We start from the raw sequence: 27,615 nt of genomic DNA on the forward strand, positions 1-27,615 counted from the left end.
ATACAATTATTGTTATTAATTTATGATTATTTTATATAATTATATAATTTATAATTATATTATTTATAAATAACCTACAAAATAAAATATAATATAAATGTATCATATGATATTATACTACATAATTATTCATTTAAAATTAATAAGAGGGCATCTGGCTGGCTCAGTCAGCGGAGCATGTAATTCTTGATCTTGGGATTGTAAGTTTGAACCCCACACTGGGTATAGAGATTACTTAAAAATAAAATCTTAAAAAATATTTTTAAATAAAATTAACAAATGGAATGTTTAAATTATAAATTACATTTATATGTTATAAATGTAATATATTTGTATAACATTATACAGTAATATGTATTTTTATATATATTGCTTTATTCAACTCAGCAGGCATTTAGGAAATACCTGTCATGGGCCAGAATGTGTACTGGGCATCAAAACTCAAGACAGAGGCTCAACTCTCCAAAGCAGTCTAACGTGGAAATAGACTTAAATGCAAATACTTTCAAAATAGTTTTATAAGTGCAAAGGAGTGTCCAGAGTCTATCCCTAGAGGCAGCCTACAGGAAAAGTGAGAGCCTCTGCCTAGGGAGATATAGTGGGCCTCCCTGGAAGAAGCGGTATATGAATTAGTCACAGCATCACATGTAAAGCTTGTTCAAATGAAACACACCAGCCCAGTCCCATTTTGAGACAACCCTGCCAACCTACACACATTTATGAGTAAGTAGGAGGCGCTACTTGATCAAGGGCCTGCTGCCATGGCTTCTGTCTGGGGCTCTCGTGGGACCCATTCCCTACTGTCCTACTGGGGAGGGCTCTATGGGGTCGATTCCTCCACAGAAAAATGAAATTGATGAAGGGGTTCTTGGCCGGCCACCCAGATTTGGCACTTTGTTTGGATCACTTTCTGAACTTGTTGCTAAGCCCAAAAGAAAAGAAAAGATAGTAAGAAAAACTACATAGCTTGCAGGCTTGATTAAGTGGTGGCCGGGCAAGGCTCGTTTGAGTGTTGGAAACACAGCCTGTCCCATGGTGCTTCTCATCTCTTGCAAACTAGAGCCTTGGAGTCCGAGTCAAAACAACAGGAGAGTGTCTGATTTCCTTTAACTCCCTCCAGTAGGCATTGTAAACCCTCTTAGGGAGAGGGGAGACTCAGGGATTAAGATCATCTCTTGCCCATGCCCTGGCCCCCGCAATCTGATGTTATTAGGAAGGCTTGGTTTGATGGAGGGTTAGTACCTCTATAAATTTCTCGATATGTTCTGCACAGCCTTTCACATTGTCCGGAAAAATCTATGTGCCTCCGACACCCCTCACACCCATGCCCAAGCTCCATCCTCCTCGGGTAAAAATATGATAATTGCAAAGGAACCCTATTGTAGCTTTCCCTCCCTGGAGGTTGGGAGCAAGCTGTCTGAATCTGATTATGAGTTGAAAAGCCCTTTCCTTATTAAAATAACAACACACAAAGAAATGCAGGATTCCTTTGGTAGCATTCAGAAGTCATCTGTTTGTTTTGTCTGCCCCCAACTGGGTAGTTTGCAACACACAACTAATCTTAGAAATAGCTTAGTTCAATTTAAAGGCGATTTAATACTCAACCGGTGGCCTGCCTATGGGATTCAGTGTTCCGTAAAGGTAGAAATATTGAAAATATCTGTCATCAGATTTAAAACAGGGTAGGACAAGATGCACAAGTAAGCAGCTAGGATAGAAGCAATGTGATTTCCGTAACCCTTGCCAGCCCTGGTATCTTCAGGTCTTCTCCCTCTCCCTCCTGTGGCCTCCTGAATGTCTCCTTCACCCCTTCCCATATGATGCCGTTTACCTTGTCATTCGCGCATCCCCCTGAAGTTTGGTGGAGTGCGTGAGCACTGTCTGTCCTTTTTCCAAGTACCCCATCTCAGTGGAATAGTCCATCCTGGCCCACCAGCTAGTGTTGTGAGAAAGGGGCACAGTCCCTCCAGCCCGGTGAAACTACATCTGTGTAACCCACCCTTCCCCTTCCTGCACTGCCTCTCCTCCTCTCCCCCTCTGACTTGGTCTAAAGGGGCAATGGATTGGGTGGCACTAGTAAATGACCTAGAAAGAAAAGAACAAAAGCCAATCTCAGCTCCCTGGTCCAAAATCAATGCTCACTCCCACTCCCTGTCAGACCGCTGCTCTAGTCTGGCTAGGCAGCTTTGTAAGCTCAGTGGCGCTTTCCACCCTCTGAACAAAACAACAAAGTATGTCCCGAGTGAATCAACGAGTTTCGGGTCTGGTACAAGTCATTCTGCCCTAAATAGGACTCTACTTCTTCCACCATTTGTCAACACCATCTATATGCTAAGCATTGTGTACGGATTAGGCTGTGATGAATAGGAGGGCCTCCAAGCCTGGTTAGGGGGAGACACACACAAATAAATAATTTTCAAATGCCAAGGGCAAGTGTCCTCGCAGAGCTGTGTCCGAAACGGTGGCGGCTCCATGGGCTGGGGAAGGTAGCCGTTCTCGTGCAAAAGTCAAGAAAGGCTTCTTGGAGAAGGTAAACTCTGGAGCCTGGCCTTGGTGGAAGATGAGAAACTCAACAGATGGTGGAGGGAAGAGAGGGTGTTCCAGGCAAAGGGAACTGCATGAGAGAAAAAGTACAGGCTAATCTCTGGAATGGCAGAAAATTTGAGTTCGGGGTCAGATGGTGCAAATTTCTCTACTGCTGAATTAAACCTGCTCCTGCATCGTTCCCATTATAATTATTTTAGCTTATTCGCTTTTCTGTGTTTTCCGTTATTTTTTTTTTTTAAGTAATGAGCTCCTGTTACTTTATATTAAGAAAAAAAAAGAACCTTAATGATAAAGGAAAAAAGTTCAGGATCTGCAGTTGGGGATGAAAGGCTGTTTTTACTTGTGGTGCTTTCCAATTAGTGCCGCTTTGATGCTTGCCCAAGCAAATCACTGCGAGAAAGCCAAGGGAATCCCCTCCCCCACCACCCGGGAAGGGGACGCTCCTCTTGAGGACGGTGGGAGCCCTCCAGGGGAGATCACATGCACCCAGCCTCAATATTTCAAAATGGCTCGTGCATGCAAAGGGGCCCTGTCCTTTACTTCCACATTTAACACATTGAATAGAAAGCTCTATGAAGAGACTTTTTTTTTTTTCCTGAGCAAGCATTGGGTTTGCCCTAAGTGAGAGCCCTAGGCGCCACTACTTACATGCCAAGTGGTATGTTTGGCATGCACGTATTAGAATAAAGTGGAATTGGAATCAAAGAACATTCCCTTCAATCAAATTGTTTTTCCCATCCCAGGCAACTAATTGTCCGAAAGTTCTATTTTTTTTTTGCCTAGTGACAATTCCGTTGACCAGACTGCCTTAGTGCATGGGTGGAGGTTCTTTTGTTGTCTGTCATGGGCTACTAGCACAAAGAGAAGAAATCTGGCCTGAGTCCTATGTGGGTAATTAATATGTCACCTAATTTCGTTTCAGGTATCTTTCTTTAAAGAGAGAAATGGAAATATTCACCTTGCCTCCTTTTGAGATTATAAGCAGAGGGATAGGAGGCCTTATTTAAGGAAAGATAATAAAAGCGAAAGACCCTCCTTTCCTAGAAGGAGTTTAGGAGGAGGGACAAAGAAGAGGGGAAATGAGAGAGGCCCACTAAACTCGGTAGGAGGTAAACTGCTCCTGTCACACTCTGTTGCTCTCCGCCTGTGGTGTCAGAGGACACTATCACCTGTTGTCACTCTCTTTTGAAAAGCTCATTAGCTCTCCAACAGTTTTGAAAGGCTTTCTTCTAGCCTGCAGAATAGTGTGTCTGGATTTATTTTCAAAAAATCCAACTTTCTCTTGGGAGACCAAGGGCTAGTTTCCCTCCCACCGTGTACGGAAGGTTCCGAGGGAAGGAATGGCTGGTCCTGTAGTGCCAGTTTGTGGATGGTCTCACCCCTGGAGGCCCCAAGAGTTCTTTGAGAACCTGCATTCACTTCATTATTCTCAGGTGCTTTTCTAATCAAATGCACCATGGATTCTAACATGAATAATGTACACTGAGAACCAAAAAGAACTCCGTGAACTCGCCTGTCAAGGATAAGTTTTAGAGGAATAGACATAAAAAGCCTACTGGAGAGACAAGTCTAGAAGGAAATATGTCCAAATATTCACAGTGATCATCTGGCCAGTAGGACTATGAATAGGGTTTCTTTTCCCCCTTCTACCTTTCTGTATTTTCTAAATTCTCCACAGTGAGCATATGTTTCTTTTACAATGAGAGAGAAAACCAACAGGCCTTATTATAAAGGATGATGGAAGAAATAGATTTTTTTTAATATTTTTATTTATTTATTTGGCCAAGAGAGAGAGAGATCACAAGTAGGCAGAGAGAGGGGGGGACGTAGGCTCCCTGCCAATCAGAGAGCCCGATGCAGGGCTCGATCCCAGGACCCTGAGATCATGACCTGAGCCAAAGGCGGAGGCTTAACCCACTGAGCCACCCAGGTGCCCCAAGAAGAAATAGATTTTAATCATTGTTTGCAGCTCTTGGAAATTTCTTGACTCCCTCCTCGCCCATGCTTTTAGTTCACGCCAAGCCACATCTCTGGCCCTCTTGACTGTCTCTGTCCATTGCTCCAAGGGACACCCCTCCTCCTAGTAGACAAGCCTCTCTTCCTCTCAGCCCTTGTCTACCCTTTTTTGGGGTTATATCTCAATAAAGCTGGTCTAACGTACCTTTCATCCATTTGAAGTATATAATTCAAGTGTTCTTAATATAGTCATGGAATTGGGCAACCATCGCCAACATCAATTTTAGAACATTTTCATCACCTCAAAAGATGTCCCATGCCCTTTAGCTATCATTCCGCAGCCCTCCTCTCCGCCCCCCAAGCCCTAAGCAACCACTAATCTGCTTTCTGTCCCTATAGATTTTCCTATTCTGGACATTTCACATAAACGGAATCATACAATCTGTGTTCTTCCATGATGGGCTTCTTTCACTTAGCATAATGTTTTCAAGGTTCACCCATGATGCAACGTGTGTGAATACTCTATTCCTATGTAAGGCCAAATAATACTCCATTATATGGACTGTATATTTGTTTATCCCTTCATCAGTTGATGGACACCTGTCTGGTCCCACCTTTTGGCTGTTGTTAATAGCACTGCCAAGAGCATGCATATACATGTACTTCTTTGAGTACTCATTTGTGATTCTTTGGGGTATGTGCCTAGGAGCGGAATTGCTGCACCACATGGTAACATCTATACTTGACTTTGTAAGGAGCCACCAAACTGTTTTCCACAGCAGCTGCACCATTTTGTGTTCCCACCAACAATGTGAAGGCTCCACTTTCTCCATATCTTCAGCAACACTTGTCTATTTTATTTTACGGACTTTTTTTTTTTTATTACAGCCATCCTCATGGGTGTGAAGTGGCATCTCACTGTGGTTTTGATCTGCATTTCCCTGATGACTAATTGACATTTAACTGGACTTCATCTTGGATCCCCACATCTGGTTCTTACACATGAATCCCTTTGAAGGCCACCACTGTCCCACCAGGCAAAGACCATTCAGACTGCTTACCAGATTAGCCCAGGGGGTTACCCAACCCACTAGCTAGCTAGTCTTTGAAAAAAAAATGCCAGGGTAAATATGTAGGGAAAGAACATGGTTATGCTTATTAATACCCACCTCAAACAACGCAGGATTTATGCATCTTGCACGTAGAAAATAGTTACCTAGAATTTGAAAAAAATCAATTTTCTTGCATACTATCTGAAATATACTGTTTTTTTCATTAAATGTTCATATTCTACTGGCTTATAATAATGGTAATATTGACCATGATTAATGTTATGGGGAGATTACTTTGTGCCAGGGACTATGCTCAACACTTTACAGGCATTGTCTCAATCATCACAGCAACCTATCATTAGCTTCATTTTAAAGTCAGGGAAACTTAAGGCTTCACCACCAAGTAAGTGAGGAAGTAGCTGGCATTTGACACTTATGTGGGTCAGACTCCAAAATCAGTGCTCTTACCTACTACTCCTAACAGGTTTTCAGGGGCTGTTCTGAGACTCCAACCATCATTATAGCATGCTTGGTAAATGAAACTGTGTTCTGAATTCAAAACAATTCATCCAGCAGCAAGTTTTTCAAACACAATCTCTTCCTAGGTCCATCCTGTGTGTCCTCTGGCAGTAATGAGTACTCTGTGACATGGGATGGCCTTTTGTGTCTCCAAGTTACCTTGCTCAAATTTCAAAGAGATTCCCCTGAGTTCTAGAATTTGATGACCCAGATTGTGTTCACATTATTCACATTCTTTGCGGTTTTCTTAGACATTTAACTTGACCCCGCCAAGTAATATCCTTCCATGCTAAAGTGGGAGGGCTTGTGTTTACGGCAGCCCCTCATCCCCCAGATGTTTAGACGGACCCTCTCTGAATCTTCTCCGGCTTGCCAGTGATCTTTATGATCAGCTCAGAAAGCTGCAAGGGTTCAGGGGCTGGGAGAAGTTCAGAGTGTTTTTTTGTTTTTTGTTTTTGGTTTTGGTTTTGGTTTCTTTTAACTTCTAGGGAAGTCAAATTGGAAAGCTTTGCCATGAGTTCGATTTTTCTTGCCATGTGCTTATCTTAGAGAGAGTTCAGAGGTAGGAGGAGGCCTAAGGGAAGCTCTTTCATTAAAGAGCAGGCCATCACCTCCCATAGACTAATGGCCATATTCCATTTCTTCATGGAGTGGGGGGAATTACTCAGCCTCAGCCTTTACTCTTTTGGTTTCCACTCTGGGGAACTGTATTATTACCTTGTAAAACAGAACATCTCTCCTATTAGCGTTAATTGAACCCATCTTTTTCCTGTTAGAAACTATAATGTTGACTTTTATTTTCAGAGCCCTGGATGGAACCTCTTCACTTTTGAGGTTGACAGAGCTCAGCCACCAGCAGTAGGCTGTGAGGGGGTTTGAGCATAGCAGGAAGCAACTGCTGGGGTATTGGGGGTTATATATAGCCCAATAAGCTGTCGTGAGTTGTTCTGTCCGTCACCCTGGCTTTGCTGTGACCTGAGTCTTTGTGAAAATGTGCTGAGTATTATAAGTGCTCTCCCTCTTCTAAATCATCAGTTGAAATGAATTGTTTGAGGGTAATAAAGTGGAAAAATGCAAGAAAATAATTTCCACCAGGCTTTCTTTTTTGGCCAGATCTGAAAACAACCCCCAGAGGCCTGTATATCAGGCTAGTCCATTCTTAGCCTGGAGACAGTATTGAATAATTACTCCACTGCCAGCAAATTCCCTGGCCGAAGTCTCCAAAAACTTAGTAGAGACTTAAGAAAGACCTGGTTATGAAGAACACTTTAACTTGTTTCTACCAAGAACATTGCTTGAGAAAAATAAAGAGTATTTTATTTGTTTGTTTACCATTGGACATCTGTTGTATAGATAATTTAATATTTCTTTATAAGCATATCCAGTCCTCTCCAGTCTATAGGGTCTTATTTTGTGTGTCCATGTGCAGCTAAAAAAAAGATAATAGGTTAGAAATTTCCCTGGGTATTTATGTGTGTGTGTTTATACCTATTTGCATATATAATGTACTTGCTCTCTTCTTCTCTCTCTCTCTCTCTCTCTCTTGCTCTGGCTCTCTCCGCACCCCACATATTTGTCTTATAGGTAGCATAAAAGCCAAAGCAAATAAATAGTAAAATATACCAGGATCCACTCCCTCTTGTCTCCCACCCACCCCCTCCATAGTTATCACAATATATAGACAAAGAACAAAGAAACCTTCCTCCTCTGGCAGATATGAGTTTCTCTGACTCTATTGTCAGGAGAATTTCATAGAGTGTATACTGCTCTGAGCACCCTGTAATTCTGATCTGCAACTATTAGCCCGGGCCTATATGGAAAGGGGCCATCTCTAGGGTAATAGCATTGTAAATTACAATCAATGCACTCAATTACACCCAGAAACCAAAAGATACGTAGTGCTCCAGCATGCCTTGTAATCAGCACCTTTGAGAATGGAGGTAACCGCATTCTGAACAAAAAATGGAAGCCGAACACGTAAGAAAATGAATGTTGGAATTAAATCATCCTTCTGATAGGAGCAGTACCTTATATGGCAAGCAACTTTTTTTTTTCCTAATATCATTTTATTGATTTAAAAAGAAAACCTAAATTGTGGCCTTGTAACCAAGAATGTCTTAAAATCATTTATGGCTCTAATCAGCCTGGCAGAGCCTTTCTGTCATGCTGATAAGGAAATTAAACTTTCCTCATACTGGGTTTACTTGCCTCTTATGCGCAGATGCTTTCTCTTTTCTTTCAGGGAACTAATTCAGAAGTTGAAGTCTTTCATCAGCTTCTATAATGCTTTGCCTGGCTACGTCTGCAGCCACAGCCCCGTGGCTGAAAACGACACTCTTTGCTGGAATGGACAAGAACTCGTGGAGAGGTAATATTTTTTTGAATGTTAAATATAACAGTGTTTGTGAAATATTCATCGTATGTCCATCTCAAGATTGGTTATGTCTTCTCTCTACCTTCATTAACTTCACAAGAAACATTCTAGAAAAAGCATACACGTGAGCATTTGTGACACACCCTTAGAGAATTTACAGACTTTGAAACACGTAAAGTACTGTGTATTCAGGGACATTTTACCAGGAGTACAGCATCAAACAGCAGCCCCCGCCTTTTTTTTTTTTTTTTTTTTTTTGTCTTTGGCTTCTTCCATTTCCCCTTTATGTGGACCCTTATTTATTTATTGGTTTGAAGAAATCATATACACACTAATCGTTATCGTTTAGTGAGAGTTAACTATGTATGAAGCACCGTACCGAGTGCTTGTCTATATTAACTCTCTTTATTCTTACATCAATCCTCGGAAGTAAATGCCACTATTTTTCCCCATTTTATAGATGAAGATGGAGGAGAGAAGGATGGGGAGGGGAGAAGGAGTACCATTTCACTGAGTGATGTTGCTGAAATGGTTGATCATTGAGTGTTAGTATAATCTGTGCCAACATTTGTCATCTGTGAAGAATTTGCTCACCACTGGGAAGGAAATAATATATATTCATTTATTCAGTAAATATTTACTGAGCACCTTCTAAGCACCAGTCATGTTGAAGTACACAAAATAAGAAATTTTCCTGTCCTCCCAGAGCTCTCATTCTAGTGGACTAATGCCACTCCTGACCTCCATTGCTTCCCATGTGTAAGGAATAGTTTGGGATTAAGGGATGAAATCAGGAGGGTAGAATGCTTAGAAAACCACGGGTCACTGATGAACAGGCTTCTGAAACTATTTGTCCAAGTGGTAGCATCTTGTCGAGGAGAATATAGAAGATGCTTGAACTCGAGTTCTGAATCTTTTACTAATGAGTCGCTTAACCTGGGGCAAGTGACTTAATCTCTCTGGGCCATGGTTTCCCCATCTAAAAAGTGAGATGGTTGGATTAGAACCTTCTAGCTCTGGCAGGCTGTGGGGGTTTTTCACTTACCAGTTCATTCATTCATACATCCATTCATTCATACATTCATTCATACATTTATGTTTTGAGATACTGTGGGTTAGGCACCAAGGGATACGAGTTATCCTAACCCTGGTTAGGTACCAAGGATATGAGGCTGAAGACAGGAAGTTACCTGCTTGGAGGAGTTTACAATCTAGTGGGAACCAGCATCAGGGCATGGGATAATTAGTCATGATGCTAAATGGAATGAATTAGCAATTAATATAATGGGCTAGAGGAAAGCTTTGGAGCCAGATGAACCTGGGTTTGCTTCTCAGTCTTGCTACTTACGGTGTGGGGCATTGTTGAGTGGGTCACTCAACCTAGAAAGTCCCAAGGCCCTCTTCCATAAGGAAAGGCATCTCACAGGGTTGTTGTCACCGTTAGGTGAGGTCATAAGCGTCAAGTCCGTAGCAGACTGGCCTATACCAGAAGCTCAGTTCACGTTCCTCCTCTTCCTTCTCCCTTTCTCCCTTCCCCCTCAATCCCTCCTCTTCCCTGCACAAGGCAAAACACATGCCTGAAAACAGCTTGTTTCTCAACTAAACTGTTTTACTGAGCTGGGACAGTGAGAATGAGGTGCTAATGGGATGAGACATTGAACTTGCATGGAGATAGACTTCCCTCCAGCAAATGTGAATCAGGCTACGGAGATTAATGGCCCCCATGCATCTACTCTACTCTGGAGAAATAGTATATATTTATTATCCTCAAAACTCATCAGGATCTAAGTAGAATCATGAAAATGTACTTAACTATTATGACATATTTTTTTTAAATTGTCAGAAAAAAGCAGTCAGTGTTTGGCTTTATCAAAAGCAGATGCTGTAAAACAGGTATAAACAATATAATCCTTGAAAAAGAAAATGCCCACTGGTCAAATATGTAGTTCTTACATAAGCTTCAAGAGAAACCATTGCAGTAACTTACCCACTGGGATGTTAATATTGTAAAAAATGAACAATTCCTGAAAACTAATTTGTTTTAAGCAGCATATCTCCTAACCATGGTCTGTTCTTAAAGAGGAAATGTTAGTTAGTGATATATTTATTTGCTAATGTATTCATTCATTTCTTTATTCACTTAATAAGTATTTGAGCACCTACTACATTTCAAGTGTAAATATGGGTTTCTTTATTGTTGTGATTATTTAAGGCAAATGTTGGAATCCTGTTGGATATAATCAGATGATCCAATTTTAATTTATTCAAAGAAATTTCTTCCCAGGCCTGTTTTTCGAATTAGCGGGATTTTAAAAATCAAATTTGGCGAATATAAACTACTTCATGCCTGGTATGCTTTCTTGAAGGATGTTGCTCGAGAACCAAGAAAGTCCTCCCCTATCAAATGGTGGAATCCCAAGCCTGCTAAATTTGAATGAGTCTAAAAATTAGCCAAATGCACTTTTGCACCATTAAAATAATTTTGTTAACTGAAGTTTTTTGGTTTAATTTGCTGTTTTTAAATATTTCAGGGTATCAAACAAAATAATAAAACAAATGGTATAGTATAGAGAAAAAAGGTTATTTCAAATCCATTATTTATATTTCTGAACAATCTATTGTTTTAAAACAATTTTTATTGTTGACATGTGTTATCCAGGGAGGGAGTGAGATGGAAGGGAGGGACAGAGAGAGGGATGGAAGAGAGGAAGGAAATCAAACATATCTGTAGACAGTTTAAGGGTACTATAAGCCAGGAAGTGACTCTTCCTTGGGTAGTAACCTCAGGTTATAATTAACCTACACTTAAATTACTGACGTAATGCGATGATGAGACTAGGGAATAGTGTCAAACTAGATTTTTTTTAAAATTACTCAGGAATATACATTTAATCATAGGATGTTCTGTAGCCCATGGACGTTAATAAAGATTAGCTTCACACTGCACGTCTCATCTATAGTGAAACCTCTTTCCAGAGCTTTCCATTGAATTTCTCATTTCGTTCAGTCTTAAATAACAGTTGCCACTTCACACTGTCCAATCAGTTGTAACCTTGTTATCTTTACAGATTGGGTTTGTAGTCTTTTCAAAGTATTTTACTTTTAGTCAAGAAAACTTATGAAAATCAAGGATCCTGAGAGGAAACGAAACTTATCAGTGGAGACACCCGATTAAAAGGAAAATATCGATGCTAAGGAAAATATGGATCAATATCCATGACAGCTGGGGCGTCAGAACCATTTGTACCCTCCTTCTATGAATGTCCATACAGACACTCAACTTTCCAGGAACTCGACAAGTCACTATTTCTCTAAATAGGGCTATGTTTCACATCCATTCAATTGTTAGCTCTTATGAAACCAATCAATTGAAATACGAAAGAAGAGAATGTTTTCACAGATCTAGTCCGAGGGAGTACCATGGAAGCCTGTCATTTATCCTCCCCGCCACAACCCTCCCCATCTCCCCATCTTGGTTTGAGATAAAGATTGGCTCCAGGATTTAGCTGAGAAATCTTGGAATTAGCAAACTTGGCTTGTGCGATGTACACTCTTCTGAGCTACCATGGATCCTACAGGCAAAGATTTCCTGCAGTTGCCAAAGGCGGAAGATTCTCCATTTTTTGCCTTTGTGGAACTACAGAGAATTTCAGAGCATTTCTGAAAGCGAGAGAAACATAAAGGATCCCATGGGAGGAAGTTAACACTGGGCTTAACAACAGGTAACCGTGGGCTTTGCCTGCATTGGCATTGAAAATACCTATAGGAAGAGTGAGCAGCTTTTAGTAAATACATCCCCATATGCCCTCCTCATACCCCCTTTCGGGACTGTTAGGCCCAACTTCTAGATCACGGACTAAAACTTTTATTCTTCTTCTGGATGGTTTGATACCATCTGGAAGGTAAGCCCCATTTTACCATTGAATCAAGTTCATCTTTAAGTTAGTGTAACAGAAACTACTTTAATTTATACCTGTACAGAAACTGCTAGTCAGAGAGAAAAGAGTGCTATCTCGTCTGGACATGGAGCATCTAATAATTCAAGTTCATCCAACCAAGATGGAGCATGTCTTATATATGTGGGGGCGTAGTAAGAAGTAGAATCCAGTGCCTGCTTCTGCTGAGGAGCTTACAACTTAATGAGAAGAAAGGAAAAATAATCAGCCGGTCTCTTTCCCCAGGAGTCCAGGGAGAGTTCCCTTCAGAGGCATCAAAGCAGAGGCTCTACCCATCTGTGTGTGTGTTATTGATGTGAAATTCACATAAGAGGAACCGTTCTGAGGTATACAATTTGGTGGTGACATTCTGTACATTTGCAATGTTGTATAATCACCACCTCGGTCTGGTTTTAAGACTTTTCCATCGCTCCAGAAAGAGAGCTTGTACTCATTAGCAGTCACTCCCCACTCCCTGCCTCCCTTAGCCCCTGGCACCCAACAGTCCGCTTTCCGTCTCTATGGATTTACCTATGCTGGATGTCCCGTACAAATAGAATCATTGACTTAGCATAATGTTTTTAAGGTTCATCCGAGTTGTAGCATGGATCAGTACTCTGTTCCTTTTTGTGGCCAAATAATATTTCATTTCATTGTCCAGATGTAGCACATGTTGTGTATCTACTTGTCAATTTTATCCCCGCATTTATGTGACCCCCAAGCAACCACTGCTCTATCAGGCTCTGCCCACCACCTCTGGATTCACTATGGCTCACCCTTAAGGGTGAGGACGACAGGGCAGCCAAACCTTCAGGCCTCCCAGCCCCGACATCTTTGACCACCACCTAAAGGCTAGCCTCTCCCTCACCTCTCCCGTTTTTTTATATCCCTTTGCAATTCATTTTCTCAGTCTTTTTTCTCAGCCCTGTGTGTGCGGTCAACCAGCCTCTCCTTCAATCAGCACACCTCCCGTACAGTTTGATGCTTCCCTAGTGACTTTGCGGCTCCTTAGTTCTATATATACAAGCGCTTATACTTTGTGGCATGACGTCTTCGTCCCCTTTGTGATTCAGTCCTGGCTGCTCCAGAATATTGCTGGTATCTTCTTGACAGTCCTACAAAGCCACTTCTGCCCATTATGACTCAGTAGATCCATCTCGTGTTTTCTCAGGATGACTCTGGGACTCTCGGTGGCGTACGTGAGGCACCTGGCATTAGAGAAATAAACTCCCTGAGATTGGCAGGGAAAATTTCACTGCAGGTGACTCCCCTCCCTCCTCTGTGATCTCACCTCCCATTTCACCTGAGAGATTATATATGCACACGCCCACCCACCGTGAATTCTCCTTTATTTCCTCTGATCAAACAAGTCTTCCAGTGTTCATAATGCCTCTTCAGAATTCCTCTGCTTAGTTGGAAAGGCAGAAGCAGGAATACACAAAGCAATTATCTTAGTTCTCAAGGGGTTTTGCTCTTGTCTCAAGACCTGTTGAATGTTGCAGAAAAGGAGGGTAAGGAGATTGTTTCTCTCTGTCTTCTGCTGGGTTGGGGGCGTAGACTGTGGTGTATCAATCAGTGGTAATGAATGTACGATCCCCGAATACCCAAAATCTGCCGTAAGCAATATAATTCTAAAGATGAGAGCAATAAGGGGCACCCGGCTGGCTCAGTCAGTGGAGCATGGAACTCCTGGTCTCAGGGTTGTGGGTTTGAGCCCCACATTGGGTGTAGAGATAACTTTGCAAAATAAATTCATGAGTAATCTTAAAAATGAGAGTAACAGAATGGTTTCTTCTGCCCCTGTAATCTAGAAAAGGTGAGGTTGTTTTCATGATGTACTTATTTTAAGAATGCTGTGTTTTGAGGACTTTGGTGGAGAGGGACCAATTCCTAGCACCAACAAGTTGTTCCCTGGTGTACAGAACAAAACGGGAAGAATTTCAGAGCCTTCACGCCGATGGCAAAGGAAAGAGGTGAAGATAAGACTTATATGCCACAGTGTACACATGCACAGACAGACACACAGATGCACACCCACAGCTTACCATGATCACATCCGAATAGGCGGCTAGTGATACAGAGCAGGCACTATCCGTACCTCCCAGGCTCTCTAGCTAGAACAGGTTATTTGTTATTTGGGTTTTACTTCTCTGTTTTTGGCTTTATGTGGTGGCTTTTCTCCAAATGGCTCAAGGCCATGTACCTAGACCTTTATTTTTTGAACAAGATTTTATTTTATTTTTTTTTTAAGATTTTTTATTTATTTATTTGACAGACAGAGATCACAAGTAGGCAGAGAGGGAGGAGGAAGCAGGCTCCCTGCCGAGCAGAAAGCCCGATGTGGGGCTCGATCCCAGGACCCTGGGATTATGACCTGAGCCGAAGGCAGAGGCTTTAACCCACTGAGCCACCCAGGCACCCCAACAAGATTTTATTTTTAAGTCATCTCTACACCTGACGTGGGGGGTGAACTCACAACCTGGAAATCAAAAGCTGCACTCTCCAATGACTGAGAAAGCCAGGCGCCCCCGTACAACCTCAAATATGGGATATCCCACAGAAGCACCAATGGGGAAGTTGATATATGAGGCAGAATACAGAGCCAGGAGGACGGGGACACAGGAAAGAAAGTAAACAATGGATAACGCACACAATATTCAAAGCCTTGAGTCAGGTCCTAAAGTCGTTGGATTCCAAGTCTGTGTCGACACAAGCCAGACTAAAATCTTGCTGGGGCCAAGGCACAGTGGCTCTTCCTAGCAGCCCCTGTGGTGAGGGTTTGAGAGTTAGACCCTGAAGTACAGTCTTTCAGCATCCAAGGCTTTTCTTTTCGTGGCTCCTTCTCCCCTTGGCCACTAACCCAAGGGGGAGCTCTGCTGACAAAAGCCTGGCAAGAGTGGAGAAGGTTGGTCTTACCAATGCCAAGTTCTGCAGTTCTTGCCGCCATCAGACGTTGTTGGATTTCATTTCTGCTTCCGTTTTCCTGGAAGCAGGGACATGACACTTGATTCTTTCTGATGTGGGGAATTGTCATGTTGGCCTGAGTGCACGCCCTGGAATGAAGGTCCTGGAGCATCATACTGCTTGCTGGGATGGTAGCTCGCATCTCCCACCTTGCTTCACGGAAGTCACAACTGTTCACAGAGAGGCTTGCAAGGACAAATGAGTCCTATAGAAATGACTTCATTTGGTATAGCATGAAATGTTGATGGCAGCTCAAGGTTTTTTTTTAAATCCTGGTAAGATGAGGGGCGCCTGGGTGGCTCAGTCGGTGAAGCATCTGCCTTTGGCTCAGGTCATGGTCTCAGGGTCCTGGGTTCGAGCCTCATGTTGGGCTCCCTGCTCAGCAGGGGAATCTGCTTCTCCCTCTCCCCCTGCCCTTCCCTGCCATGCTTTTGCGCACACATTCTCGCTCTTTCTCTCTCTCAAATAAATAAAATCTTTTTTTTAAAACCCTGGTAAGGTTCGAGACAGATACGTTTGGAGTGTACCCCCACCTAATAATCCCTCTAGGAGATTAGATTGGCATATTTTTCATCAGAGCTTTATGTCAAAAGTAGTGTTTGGTGACAGGTATTTTTCAGGACCTACTCCATGGCAATATGTGATATTTATCCCTTAAGATTATGGTGTCGCATACAGTAGCTCTACCTTCAGAATTGAGTGAGGAAAAACCCAGCTCATCCTACTGACTGACAGCTTCACATGGCGTGCTGTGTTTGGGATGGGCTGTCCTTTACTACCATCGCATCTGAAGTGGCAGGGGACGTTGTCATGGCCCAGTATTGATGTTTGTCACCACCTGGTGAAGGCTCAGGGCTTATTACTATGAAGAGATTGTGTCCTACTAGTACTGATGCCGGCCCCTCCTGTGCTCAGTTGGACCATTTCTTTATATGGAGAATGTTAGGGGGCCTTCAAGGCCGGTCTCGGAATATCTGTTCCTTGACAATTAAGTACCCCCTCACAATCTCCCTTCGAAATGTGATTCTGATGGTAGGTAAGGCTTGTCTCCTCTTATGATCATGACTCAATGCACCAGAGCTCTTTGAGCCTTGAAGGCTTGAGAGAGGTGTCACCGAAGGACTATCATGGCTTTTAAGAAATTAGTAACATACTAGAGTCTGTCTGCTCTTTCAATCTTATTACCTCCTTCAGAGCAAGTGCGTTGATGGGTCAGAGACTGATTATGTAGATGACGCCTATCCTCAAAACCTTTCCTACCTCTTCTTTGGGAAAAGCCTTGGGGGCCTATGGTCTTCAGTGGAGAGGATCATAGTAAGAAGACCCTGAGGGGTCAGTAAACGTGACCCAGATGACTGGTGCATCTTGGGAAGAATATAGTCTTTAGAATGATACAGTTGGAGATTTCATTTAATTTTTTATTTAAATTCGATTAGCTAATATGCAGTGCATGATTAGTTTCAGAGGCAGAGTTCAGTAATTCATCAGTTGCATAGAACACCCAGTGCTCATCATACCCCGTGCCCTCCTTCATGCCCATCAGCCAGTAATCCCATCCCCCCCTCGGCCCCCCCAGCAACCCCGTTTGTTTCCTAGAGTTAAGAGTCTCTTATGGTTTGTCTCCCTCTCTGATTTTGTCCTGTTTCATTGTTCCCTCCCTTCCCCTATGATCCTCTGTTTTGTTTCTTAAATTCCACATAAGTGAGATCATAGGATAATTGTCTTTCTCTGACTGACTTATTTTGCTCAGCCTAACATCCTCTAGTTCCATCAGAGGGAGATTTTAATTTTGGTTCGGACACTGTGTGCTTCGGGCAAGTTATTGGACATCAGGTTCTGTTACCAGGGGTGCCTGGGTGGCTCAGTCGGTTAGGCATCTGCCTTCAGCTCAGGTCATGATCCCAGGGTGCTGGGATCGAGTCCTACATCAGGTTCCTTGATCAGCAGGAGCCTGCTTCTTCCTCTGCTTGTGCTCTCTGTCTCTCTCTGACAAATAAATTCAAAAAATCTTTAAAAGAAATTCTGTTACCAGATTTGTAAGATGGGGATGATACTGTACAGTAAAGATGTGTTCCAGCATGTAGGCACTGAATAAATGATAGCCTTGCATCATTATCGTTTGGTTGAGCAAGTCAGGTAAATGTCAAGAGCAAGGGTAAAGAAGTGTAGGCCATTCTTTCTATAAAAGTAAACTGGATCTGGGAGAAATATCTATAAGTCTTTTGGAAGCTGACTCTTTTTTTTTAATATTACTTTTTTTGTTAATTTAATTTATTTTTTTATTTTTTATAAACATATATTTTTATCCCCAGGGGTACAGGTCTGTGAATCCCCAGGTTTACACACTTCACAGCACTCACCATAACACATACCCTCCCCAATGTCCATAACCCCACCCCCCTTCTCCTAACCCCCCTCCCCCCAGCAACCCTCAGTTTGTTTTGTGAGATTAAGAGTCACTTATGGTTTGTCTCCCTCCCAATCCCATCTTGTTTCATTTATTCTTCTCCTACCCCCTTAACCCCCCATGTTGCATCTCCACTTCCTCATATCAGGGAGATCATATGATAGTTGTCTTTCTCTGATTGACTTATTTCGCTAAGCATGATACCCTCTAGTTCCATCCACGTCATCGCAAATGGCATGATTTCATTTCTTTTGATGGCTGCATAGTATTCCATTGTGTATATATACCACATCTTCTTTATCCATTCATCTGTTGATGGACATCTAAGTTCTTTCCATAGTTTGGAAGCCGACTCTTGAATGGGATAGCTGATCAAACATGTTGGTACTTCTGGTAGTTAGACACTCAGTATCAAAGAAAATAGACTCTTGAGACTTGGTTGTGTGAAAGACGGAAAAGTCTGTCAGGGAAGCCTCGCTTTGGAGCTTCCCATCAATGGGCCTTGCCCTCAGACCCCTCAGGCTTCTTTGATGATGTGACTGTCATGGTGGCCATGATTCTTCTCACCCTGCAGGCCACAGGAAGTGAACAGCAGGTGCCACTTCCCTGCTGTCCCTGGCCACAGTTCTTCCCCCAATGTACAAGTTCTTGGCAGCTTCTTTGAAAGAAGCTCAGCTCTCCATGTTTTGTCCTTTCCTCCTATACTTAAGCAAGGGCACAATATCGTTTGAGTTTCTGATGACTTTTACTGATAGACATACAGCCAAACAGTTGGGGGTTAGCAAAAAGCACGCAGAAACAACTTTCAACATTACGTGGTGATCATAAGACCCAGCGTAGCCGTGGTTAAGCATATAACTTTGGCATCAGCCGGCCTGGGTTTGGATTTCTGCTCCAGTATGCACCAGCTCTTTCTCTTCCCTGAGTCCCTGTTTCCCCATCTGTACAATGGGGTTGATCATTTCTACCTTAACAGATTGTTGAGAGGGTTCAGAGGAATGGTGAAATGCAGAATATAGTGCCTGGAACACAGTAGGCCCTCAAGAAATGGTAGCTTCTATTTCTGTTGTTCAAAGAAGCCTATAAAAAGCCCCTTGCAATTCTTCCCTGGAAGATAGATGGAGCTAGGCCTGATTTTAGTTCCACTGAAAGACCCATTTTAATTCTTCAGGAAGATAGCTTCACACACTCCCTCTCATTTTTACCTTATTTCCTCTCCTTTCTTCGAAAACAAAACAAACTCCATCTTTGGTCCCAGTTGGTGCACACTTGGTTGGTGCACCTTGGTCCTGAGTGGTGGGCATTCGAGTCCCCTGGAGATCACGTGAGAATTGTTTGCATCTGGGGCTACATACCGGGCTGGCCTTCCTCCCTACACAGTGCGTGTTTTATAGCAAATGTGGCCTAAAGGGCTCTTCCTAGGGTTTCCTACTTACGATCGACACAGGGAATCTTCCTCGAGTACTTACATCAGAAACCAGGACGGGTCTAGTTACAGGTCAGGTTGAGTTGCCCAAGGCTCTAATGTCCCTTCTGTTACCCTTGGCTTCACCTTTGTGGAAAAGGAGAGAGAGCATTAAAATCAGTTCTGATCTCCCAATTTCTTGAGCTGATGAATTTTATTCTTTTATGGGAGCATGGCTCTCATCCTTGGCTTTGTCGCCTTTATAATGAACTTGCATTTCCCGTGAAGGAAAACATTTTAATTGGTGGCTTCAGTGTCACAGGCTTCCTTTGCCCTCTCATATTTTAGTGACCCCCATATCGGGTGATCTCTAAAACCACCCAGACCGTGAGCCCTTGCCTGGTTTGGGCCTCTCATTTGCACAGCTTCAGGCCCAGAGTTGGGCTCTCGGATTCGGATGGGAGAGACAGGTAGGAGGGTTGTGCTCCACAAGAACTCGGGCTGAAAACCTAATCTCCAAATAATCCTAGAGAAGACAAAGCCAAAGACTATTCTAGAAGGGGCCAGAAAAAGAGCTCTTACACCTACCTATCATTAACTCCACGGCATCTCTGCTAAGGAGCCAGAATCCTCCTGCCCCATGCCCTCGTCTGGGTTTAGGACCCCTCAGCCCCTGGGTGTCCCTCAAGGCTGGCCCCAGTTACCCTGTATGGGGAGATTTTACCCATGTTTGTCATGTTCTACTAGCTCCTTCTCCCTACATATCCTCATTGCTTAGGTGCCCCCGCCACAGATTAACCTCTCCAAATGTGTTTATTGAACTCAGTGGATGAACCAACGAACAGAATTGAGGCCCTGCAAACCTGAGTACCAGATCTGGCTTCCCCGCCCGGTCGCTGTGCGCCTTTGGGTGGACTACTACAGTTCTCTCGGTTTTGTCTTCTTCTGTGAGACTGTGAAATGAATGCCTTCTCCTCACTCCCTCCGTAGGGTTGCTGCGAGGCTCCAACAAGAAAATGCATTTGAAATAGCTTTGAAAATTATGAAGCGCCCTGCATTTACTAGGTATTAATGTAGGAAAACGTAGACCAGATATGGCGGGAAGTTCTGCCCTGAATGAATGGAACTGTGTTGGCTTAATTAACGCAGCATTACTGGGCTCCCTTCACAAAGGCTTTAACAGCTTCCTGAATCTCTCCCCTCCACCTCTCTGTATCTTTCCAGACATATTACTTTATAATTTTTTTTTCTTGAAGCAAAGCCACCTATCCCCACAGATTCTATTCTTAAACAAGTCAGTCCATGGTGCTGAAGAAACTGGTCGGCCCTGGGTAAGGAAATACTTGGAGAGATTGCTAGTGTCAGTTTAAATTAATGAAAAGTCTGAATGACAAGCCGTTTTAAAATAAATGTAGTTTTATTACTTTCGAACACATGTAATAACAGCCCTGGGACTACAACCTAGAGAAAGATAGCCTGCGTCAGAGAATCAAAGCAAATAAATACGAGTCCCCGTGATAATGAGCCTATTACTGGGAGAATGTCCTGCTGAAGACCAGCATCTTCAAATTGGCTCACGTTCTCCTGGGGAAATTCATTCATTTAAGAAATGCTTTTACCCCTCTCCCTTCATAGATATGAGGAAAGCCCCATTAAAAAGCGCTACACTTGGGCTGCCTGGGCGGCTCTGTCAGTGAAGCATACGATTCCAGATTTCGGCTCAGGTCCTGATCTCAGAGTCGTGGGATTGAGTCTTGCGTTGGACTCCGTGCTCAGCACAGAATCTGCTTGAAGTTCACTCTCTCCCTCTGCCCCTCCCCCACTCACTTTCTCACTCTCTCTCTTTCTCTCTCCCTCTCTCCAAAATAAGTAGATAAATAAAGTCTTTAAAAAACAAAACAAAACCAGCTTTTGCAAATGCCGGTGGATGGCATCTAGCAGCAGCCCTCTGCACTGTGGCCCTAAGAAATAGTAGTCCCAAACAGCAAACACCCCGTGGCCTCTACAGGGACCCACTTGTCCCAGGCTGTCCATGACTTCTCCTTTTGGGGCACAGAGGATTCTGAGTGCTCAGTCCCCGGCAAAGCGACACAACTGGTCACCCACTAAGTATGGACAGAATGTGCAGTGGTACGGGGTTTCCTGGAGGGATGAAGGCAGGTGGGGGGAACGGCAGCTCACTCTTTCTGTTGGTCTTTCTGCCTTCACTTTGGAACTTCTCTTACAGTTTCTTCCCTGAAACATGTCGATCCCATCTGTCTTCCCTGTGCCCCCCAAATCCTATCTAAGGGTGTAGCAAAATGTGAGAAAGTAGGATGGAGGCAGCAAAGATGGTTAGTGTTTATCGTAGCTGGCATGTCTATGGTGCTTCCCATGTACCAGGCACCATGCTGGGCACCTCGTGTAGATGCGCTGAAGTCATGGTTGCAGTAGCCTTCCAAGCTGGATGTTCTCATTACCCTACTTTTACCGATGAGGCTGAGTAATTACTCCAGACCCCCAGCACTAGGGAGATGGGATCCGAGCTCAGGTAGTCTGTGCCCCTCTACCCACAACACTGCCCTGCTTCTCAAATGCCCGTCTGCCTCCGAGGCTAGCCCTCCACTTCACCTCTACACACGAGGCTCCTATAATAAAGCCATCACCTGTGTGTCCCCTGTGGAGCTCTGGAGCCCTTGTAAGAAGAGAGCCTCTTAGCCTGGGGCCGGAAGTCCATCCAGCCTGGGTCCTAGGTCTACCCTGAACTGTTGTGTGACCTTGGACAAGTCACTGCCCTTCAGCTTTTTCTCTGATTTATAAAATGAAGGAGCTGGACGAAGTGACCTTGAAAGCTCTTTCCAGTTCTAACAGGTTCTGAGCTCCTATGACAAGGGTATTTTGGGAGAGGGAGTTGGAAACAAGGAGGAAGGCCTTAAAGCCGCCTTGATGACTGGGAATTTTGAAAGGAGCCCCAGGGTGTAATCACTGCCCTTAAAATGGCAATGAACTCTTCGTTTGACTCCTCCAGGTGTCTCTGGGGCTTCAGGGAGCAGGTGGGCTGGATGGTTGAGATGTTGTCAGGGTTGTTCTCAGCTTCTGATACTGGAGAGTTCAGGGTAAAATTCATATAATTAAACTTTAAAGCAAATGTGTCCCTCCCGGCACCACATAACCCCAAAGGGGCTTCTGAGCAAGAGAAATGGAAGAATTCAGTGTCTGTTGCTCCAAGTACTCTCGGACACAACCACCCAGAATTGAAATAAGAAGCCCTCTAAGCACAGAGATCTATCAGTGAGGGGAGAGCTCCGTGGAGAGAAGTGCCCAGGGCCGAAGGGCTGGTAAGAGCAGAGGTATACAGAGTGGCTGAGCAAACCAGCCTGAGGGAGACAGTTTTCACTCTCTCTGAGACCCTCCGGGCTGGAGAGCGAGGCTGAGTTTTGACCTAGTCGTCCTTGTGTGCATTGCTGTGAGCTTTTATAAAGTATTTATGTAGCCATTTTATATTTTACCAAGTGCTTTACAGTCAGTTTTATTTGGCTTAGTAAAGTTTTCCTGGAATGCCATCTACTTTATGGTCAGGAGAGTCCCCCCTCGTTGGCTTGGCACCTCCGTGTGTCCAGCCTCACACAATGGGCCCGCTTGTTCCGGCAGGCGAGCAGGTGCAAAGCATCGTGGGGCCTGACGGCACCTGCAGCCACTGGGGCGGTCGGAGTGGGGGTGGCTTACACTCCGGTTCACCTTTCCTCTCCTCTGTGATTGCTTGGTTTTATTTTATTACTGGCAAGCCGCGAACGGCAGTGCCCGGCTTGGCTCCGCCCAGGGCACAGCTATTCTGATCGGTGGATGCTGGCAAATGGTAAGCTGTTTCCCCTGTGCTCAGGGGCTCTGTTCTGGTTCCCCCGCCCAGGTCCACCATCGCCACCGTCTTCCACCAAGCAGACATGTGGACTCTTACCCCCTGCCATCCCCGGGCTCTGACCGCAGCCCGGACTCGGGGGCTCGGGAACACTTTTTTTTTTTTTCAAGATTTTATTTATTTATTTGACAGACAGAGATCACAAGTAGGCAGAGAGGCAGTCAGAGAGAGGAGGAAGCAGGCTCCCTGCTGAGCAGAGAGCCAGACGTGGGGCTCGATCCCAGGAACCTGGGATCATGACCTGAGCCGAAGGCAGAGGCTTTAACCCACTGAGCCACCCAGGCGCTCCTCGGGAACACTTTTAAGGGAAGAAAACAACAGAAGGAGCCAGTCCATGCTCCCTGCAGATCAGACTTTTCAGTGTCCTTGGCTAAGTCTAACACCAAGTCCCTGTATTCTTGGGGGGGGGGGCGGTTCTTTCGTCTTCCCTTCAGCCCCTGTGGCACAGTCTGCCAAGTGCTCTGGGTGTTGAGATGGAGGCGGGCATGTGTGCAGGTGAGGCGGGAAGAAGAGCTTCACACGCTGGGTCACAGATTTGCTGGTGAGTCCAACAGTCACTAGTCGAAGGTTTCATGTTCTGAGGACCAGGTTTGCCCAAGCCAAAAGCAGGATCTGGGCTTCATGGGAAGTCCAGATTAGAGACAGTGGGGCCAGAAAATCGGAAAGTTCGGGACCTCCAGCTCCAGCGTGGCTGGGGGGCGGAGGGTGTCTGTGGCTGAGCTTGGGGCTATGTAGATGCCTAGCAGGGAAGTGGTGAGTAGATAGCACTTGCATTCTCTTACTGATGGAAGACGGCAAATCCTTTCTCTGATGCCCAGAACTGAGAACCTAGAAACTTCACCATGAGATTTGAAACTCTTTTTTTTTTTTTTTTTTAATCATCTCTATATCCAATGTCTGGCTCAGACTCATGACCCTGAGATCAAGAGTCTCATGCTCTCCTCACTGAGCCAGCCAGACACTTTCTTTTTTTTTTTTTTAAAGATTTTATTTATCCATCTGACAGATCACAAGTAGGCAGAGAGGCAGGCAGAGAGAGAAGGAGGAAGCAGGCTCCCTGCCGGCAGAGAGCCCGATGCAGGGCTCGATCCCAGGACCCTGGGATCATGACCTAAGCCGAAGGCAGAGGCCTAAGCCCCTGAGCCACCCGGGTGCCCCCCACCCCGACCCTCTTTCAAAGTTACTGTCTTGACTATAGGAAATGTAACAGGTGTATCAGAAGACGTATATTCACAGCGGTAGAACCACTCAGAAGTGGGCTGAAGTTTACACTCCGAGAAGTGATATTGCTAGCAGGTGTGTATGATGGGTGGGCTTGGCGTGGGCGTGCACTGACTGCTCTGTGGGGATGGGACAGAGGCTGGAAGGAGTGGCGCTTGGGCCGTGGGAACTCACCTGCCTGGCTGGCCTGGGGGGGGAAGTGACCCACCACCTGAATAATGATATTCACTGGAGCCGAGGGAAGGAACCCTGCCTTTCTCCAGGCAGGCATTGGTTTCCAGAGTGTTGCCATCTAGGGGGCGGGACACAGTGGCCGATTTTCCTGGCAGGGCCCAGACAAAAGTCCAGCATAAGGCAGGTTCTCAGTCAGTGGCTGCAGATTGGGGGTTGTGGGGGAGGGCCCAGAGGGAGACCACTGACAAGAGTTGGACAAAGTAGGTTAGAGTCTCGACCACACAAGCTGAGCTTTGGGTGAGGCATTCAGTCTCCGTTCAGTTCAGCAGACACTTATGGACTGCCTACTGTATGCCCGGCAGGATGAGTTCACGGGGTAAAGCAAAGGACAGACCCAGAGATGAATACAAACAAGAAAACCAGGACAGAGCTCAGGGTAGCACAGCCCAGGGAAATCTAGCTGGCAAGAGGAAGTCATGCCTGAACCTCTGGGGTTCACTCCCCAAACAAGAAAGACCGGGTTTGAGGTACAAGACTAATTCCAGAGGCTGGGGCCTGACAGGCCAGCCAGTGACGTGATCGCCTTCCTGCCTTTGCCACCACTGGCTCAGGGTCTGGGTAGGCCTAATCCTGCTCAGTGAAGGCTTTGAGGTGGTACCTATTCATGGGAACGCGTGCGTCCTCCCCTCATGAGCTTTGGGGGGTCGTTAAATAAGGTTCCAGGGGATGCCCGGAGCCACACCAAGGACGTTTTTCTTTGTTACTGTGTATGCTTGAAACACAGCACACACAAGGGAAGAGAAGAAGTCTCCCTTTCCCCTAACTCCGACGTGCCTGCCTCTCAAACCGGTCAGCGAAGTGTGATTGTAGGTCGACTTTGAGGGTCTCAGCCTCCGCTGGGCAGATCATGGCATTGAAGAATGGCTGTTGGGGACCCCACGGGAACCTGGGACAGACAGTGCAGTGTCCTCAAGAAAGGGATGTGAAAAAACATGTGGGTGTTTTCAGGAGCCATCGGATTCATGACTTGGGGCACTTCTGCAAAGTGGGAGTTTGGGGCCCCAGAGAGGAGGAAAGTGAAATGCAGGGGGACAAGTGAGCAGGGCGGGTTTCTGACCCTGGGCCTCAGGAAATGATGTGTTCTTCAGCAGGTGATTGTTAACTTTGGACCATTTGAAGCCCTGCCTGGTGAGTATCCCCCCTCCCCCACCCCCTGCCTCCCCCCAGAGGCCCTGTCCCCTGGAGGCTCCGTGCAAGGACATCTCTGCTAGAGGGAGCCACAAGTCACTGCTCAATCACAACCTGAAAGAAAGCCTTGGGTGCTTTTGGCTGTGCTCAGTCCTCCCTGAACCCTACACCATCGGTGCCCCTGCTCAAACTTGGACTTCAGCTGGGCATCCTTGCCCAACCAAGACGCTTCCATTTCTTTCGGTCTCCTCAGCACGGGGATGGGTAGATTTGAAGCCTCCCCTGACTGTTCATTGCAAGGCGCCTTCATCCTCTCTCTGGAAATCCTCTTCGAATACCGTTTATTGTACTCCTGCTGCACGTCCGCTCGGTGTTTGGTGCGTTCACGTTGTAACAGCAGCGGCCCTCACGTGGGGGTCTGGGCACTGTTTGAAGCACGTGGCCTCCGCTGTCCCAACTAACTAGGCTTCGGGCTATCAATTCGTCCTCCAGACAAGGCAAGCGGCATCATCCCCACTTTAGAGAGGAGGAAGCTCCAGCCTGGCGGGGTTTCATTCTTTGTCAAAAGGCACACAGTAGGGGCGCCTGGGTGGCTCAGTGGGTTAAAGCCTCTGCCTTTGGCTCAGGTCATGATCCCAGGGTCCTGGGATCAAGCCCCACATCAGGCTCTCTGCTCAGCAGGGAACCTGCTTCCTCCTCTCTCTCTTCCTGCCTCTCTGCCTACTTGTGATCTGTCAAATAAATAAATATTTAAAAAAAAAAAAAGGCACACAGTATCTTCTTCAGTTTCTTTCATGAGGTTCTGTAGTTCCTCGAGTACAGATCCTTTGGTTAGGTTTATTCCCAGGTATCTTATGGCTCTTGGTGCTATAACACTCCCCCCTCGCACTCTCTTTCTCTCTCTAAAATAAATAAATATTTTTTTAAAGAAGAAAAAAAAAAGGCACACAGTAAGTGGTGGAAACCAGCTTGTGAAAGTAGGTCTTTTTTTTTTTCCCAGCATAGCAGAATTCATTGTTTTTGCACCACACCCAGCGCTCCACGCAATACGTGCCATCCCTAATACCCACCACCTCGTTCCCCCAATCTCCCATCCCCTGCCCCGGTGAAACTAGGTCTTGACAACAAGGCTGGAGTGCCTTCTGCCACGTGATTTGGTCTTTCTCGAGTATATGATGTACTCGTGGCCTTGGTAAACTGTGTACACTAAATCGGCTTTCGCCTCCTAAAACTAATTACTGACCACAATTTTGACCATCCCTTGCCGTGCTCCAGGGCTGTCACAGTCCGTTGAAGTAGGTGGCCTGTTCTCTCACTCCTTTCTTGGCTCTTTTATTGGGGGAGCGTGACAACTCCGTGCAAAGCACATCTGCAGGGACGCTTGGCCTCTGTGGGCCCCAGTCTGCCCATCTGTAAGTGGAGGGCATTGGACTAAAGGATTTTGAGGGTTCTTTCCAAACCTGATCCTCATTCCCATGAGCTAAAAATCTAACTTAAAAAAAAAAAAAAAAACTAACTTAAAAGCAGGTAAAGATCATTTCCTTTTGGCTTGACTCCAGTGGGATGGGAAAACATCTGGTTTTCTGGGCTAGTTCTCTGGTCTAGAAGGACTTGATAAATGAGTTTGGGGTGATTGAATAATAAATCCACACTGTGTGCTTCGTGCCGTGACAGCCCCACCCCTAGCTCCCCAGCTCCTGAATTCCATACTTCTTTCGGGTTTTGTAAGAGTGAAACTGGGTGGAAGTCCTTTCCTCCTTGATATGTCCTTCCTCAGGGGCACCATCCCTCCCCCCCCCAGAGAACCCTCCACCTGGCATCCGGACTGCTGGTTGTTGGGCTCCAAGCCCAGAAGGCAGTGCTCACCGTCCTTCCCACACCCCGGGTTCTGCCTAGCCCACAGTCTCAATTTGGCTTCCTTATTTACTCTTTTCTCTCTTTACCTTGAGGTTCCTCTGCAGAGGCTGCTTCCTTGGAC

At 45.1% G+C, this 27,615-nt stretch overlaps 1 protein-coding gene across 3 annotated transcripts in view; it reads left to right on the forward strand.

Moving 5' to 3' along the window:
* The window catches only part of LOC111162134 (glypican 3), a 402,636-nt gene that overhangs the window by 265,663 nt on the left and 109,358 nt on the right, over window positions 1-27,615 (forward strand). For all 3 annotated transcript variants that reach the window (XM_022526328.1, XM_022526329.1, XM_022526330.1), the window contains one exon: window positions 8,317-8,442. In XM_022526328.1, the coding sequence (XP_022382036.1) occupies window positions 8,317-8,442 (126 nt within the window). The remainder of the gene's footprint in view (window positions 1-8,316; window positions 8,443-27,615) is intronic.

This window comes from Enhydra lutris, unplaced genomic scaffold (assembly GCF_002288905.1).
Source record: "Enhydra lutris kenyoni isolate GAN:26980312 unplaced genomic scaffold, ASM228890v2 scaffoldscaffold89, whole genome shotgun sequence".
Taxonomy (NCBI): Eukaryota; Metazoa; Chordata; class Mammalia; order Carnivora; family Mustelidae; genus Enhydra; species Enhydra lutris.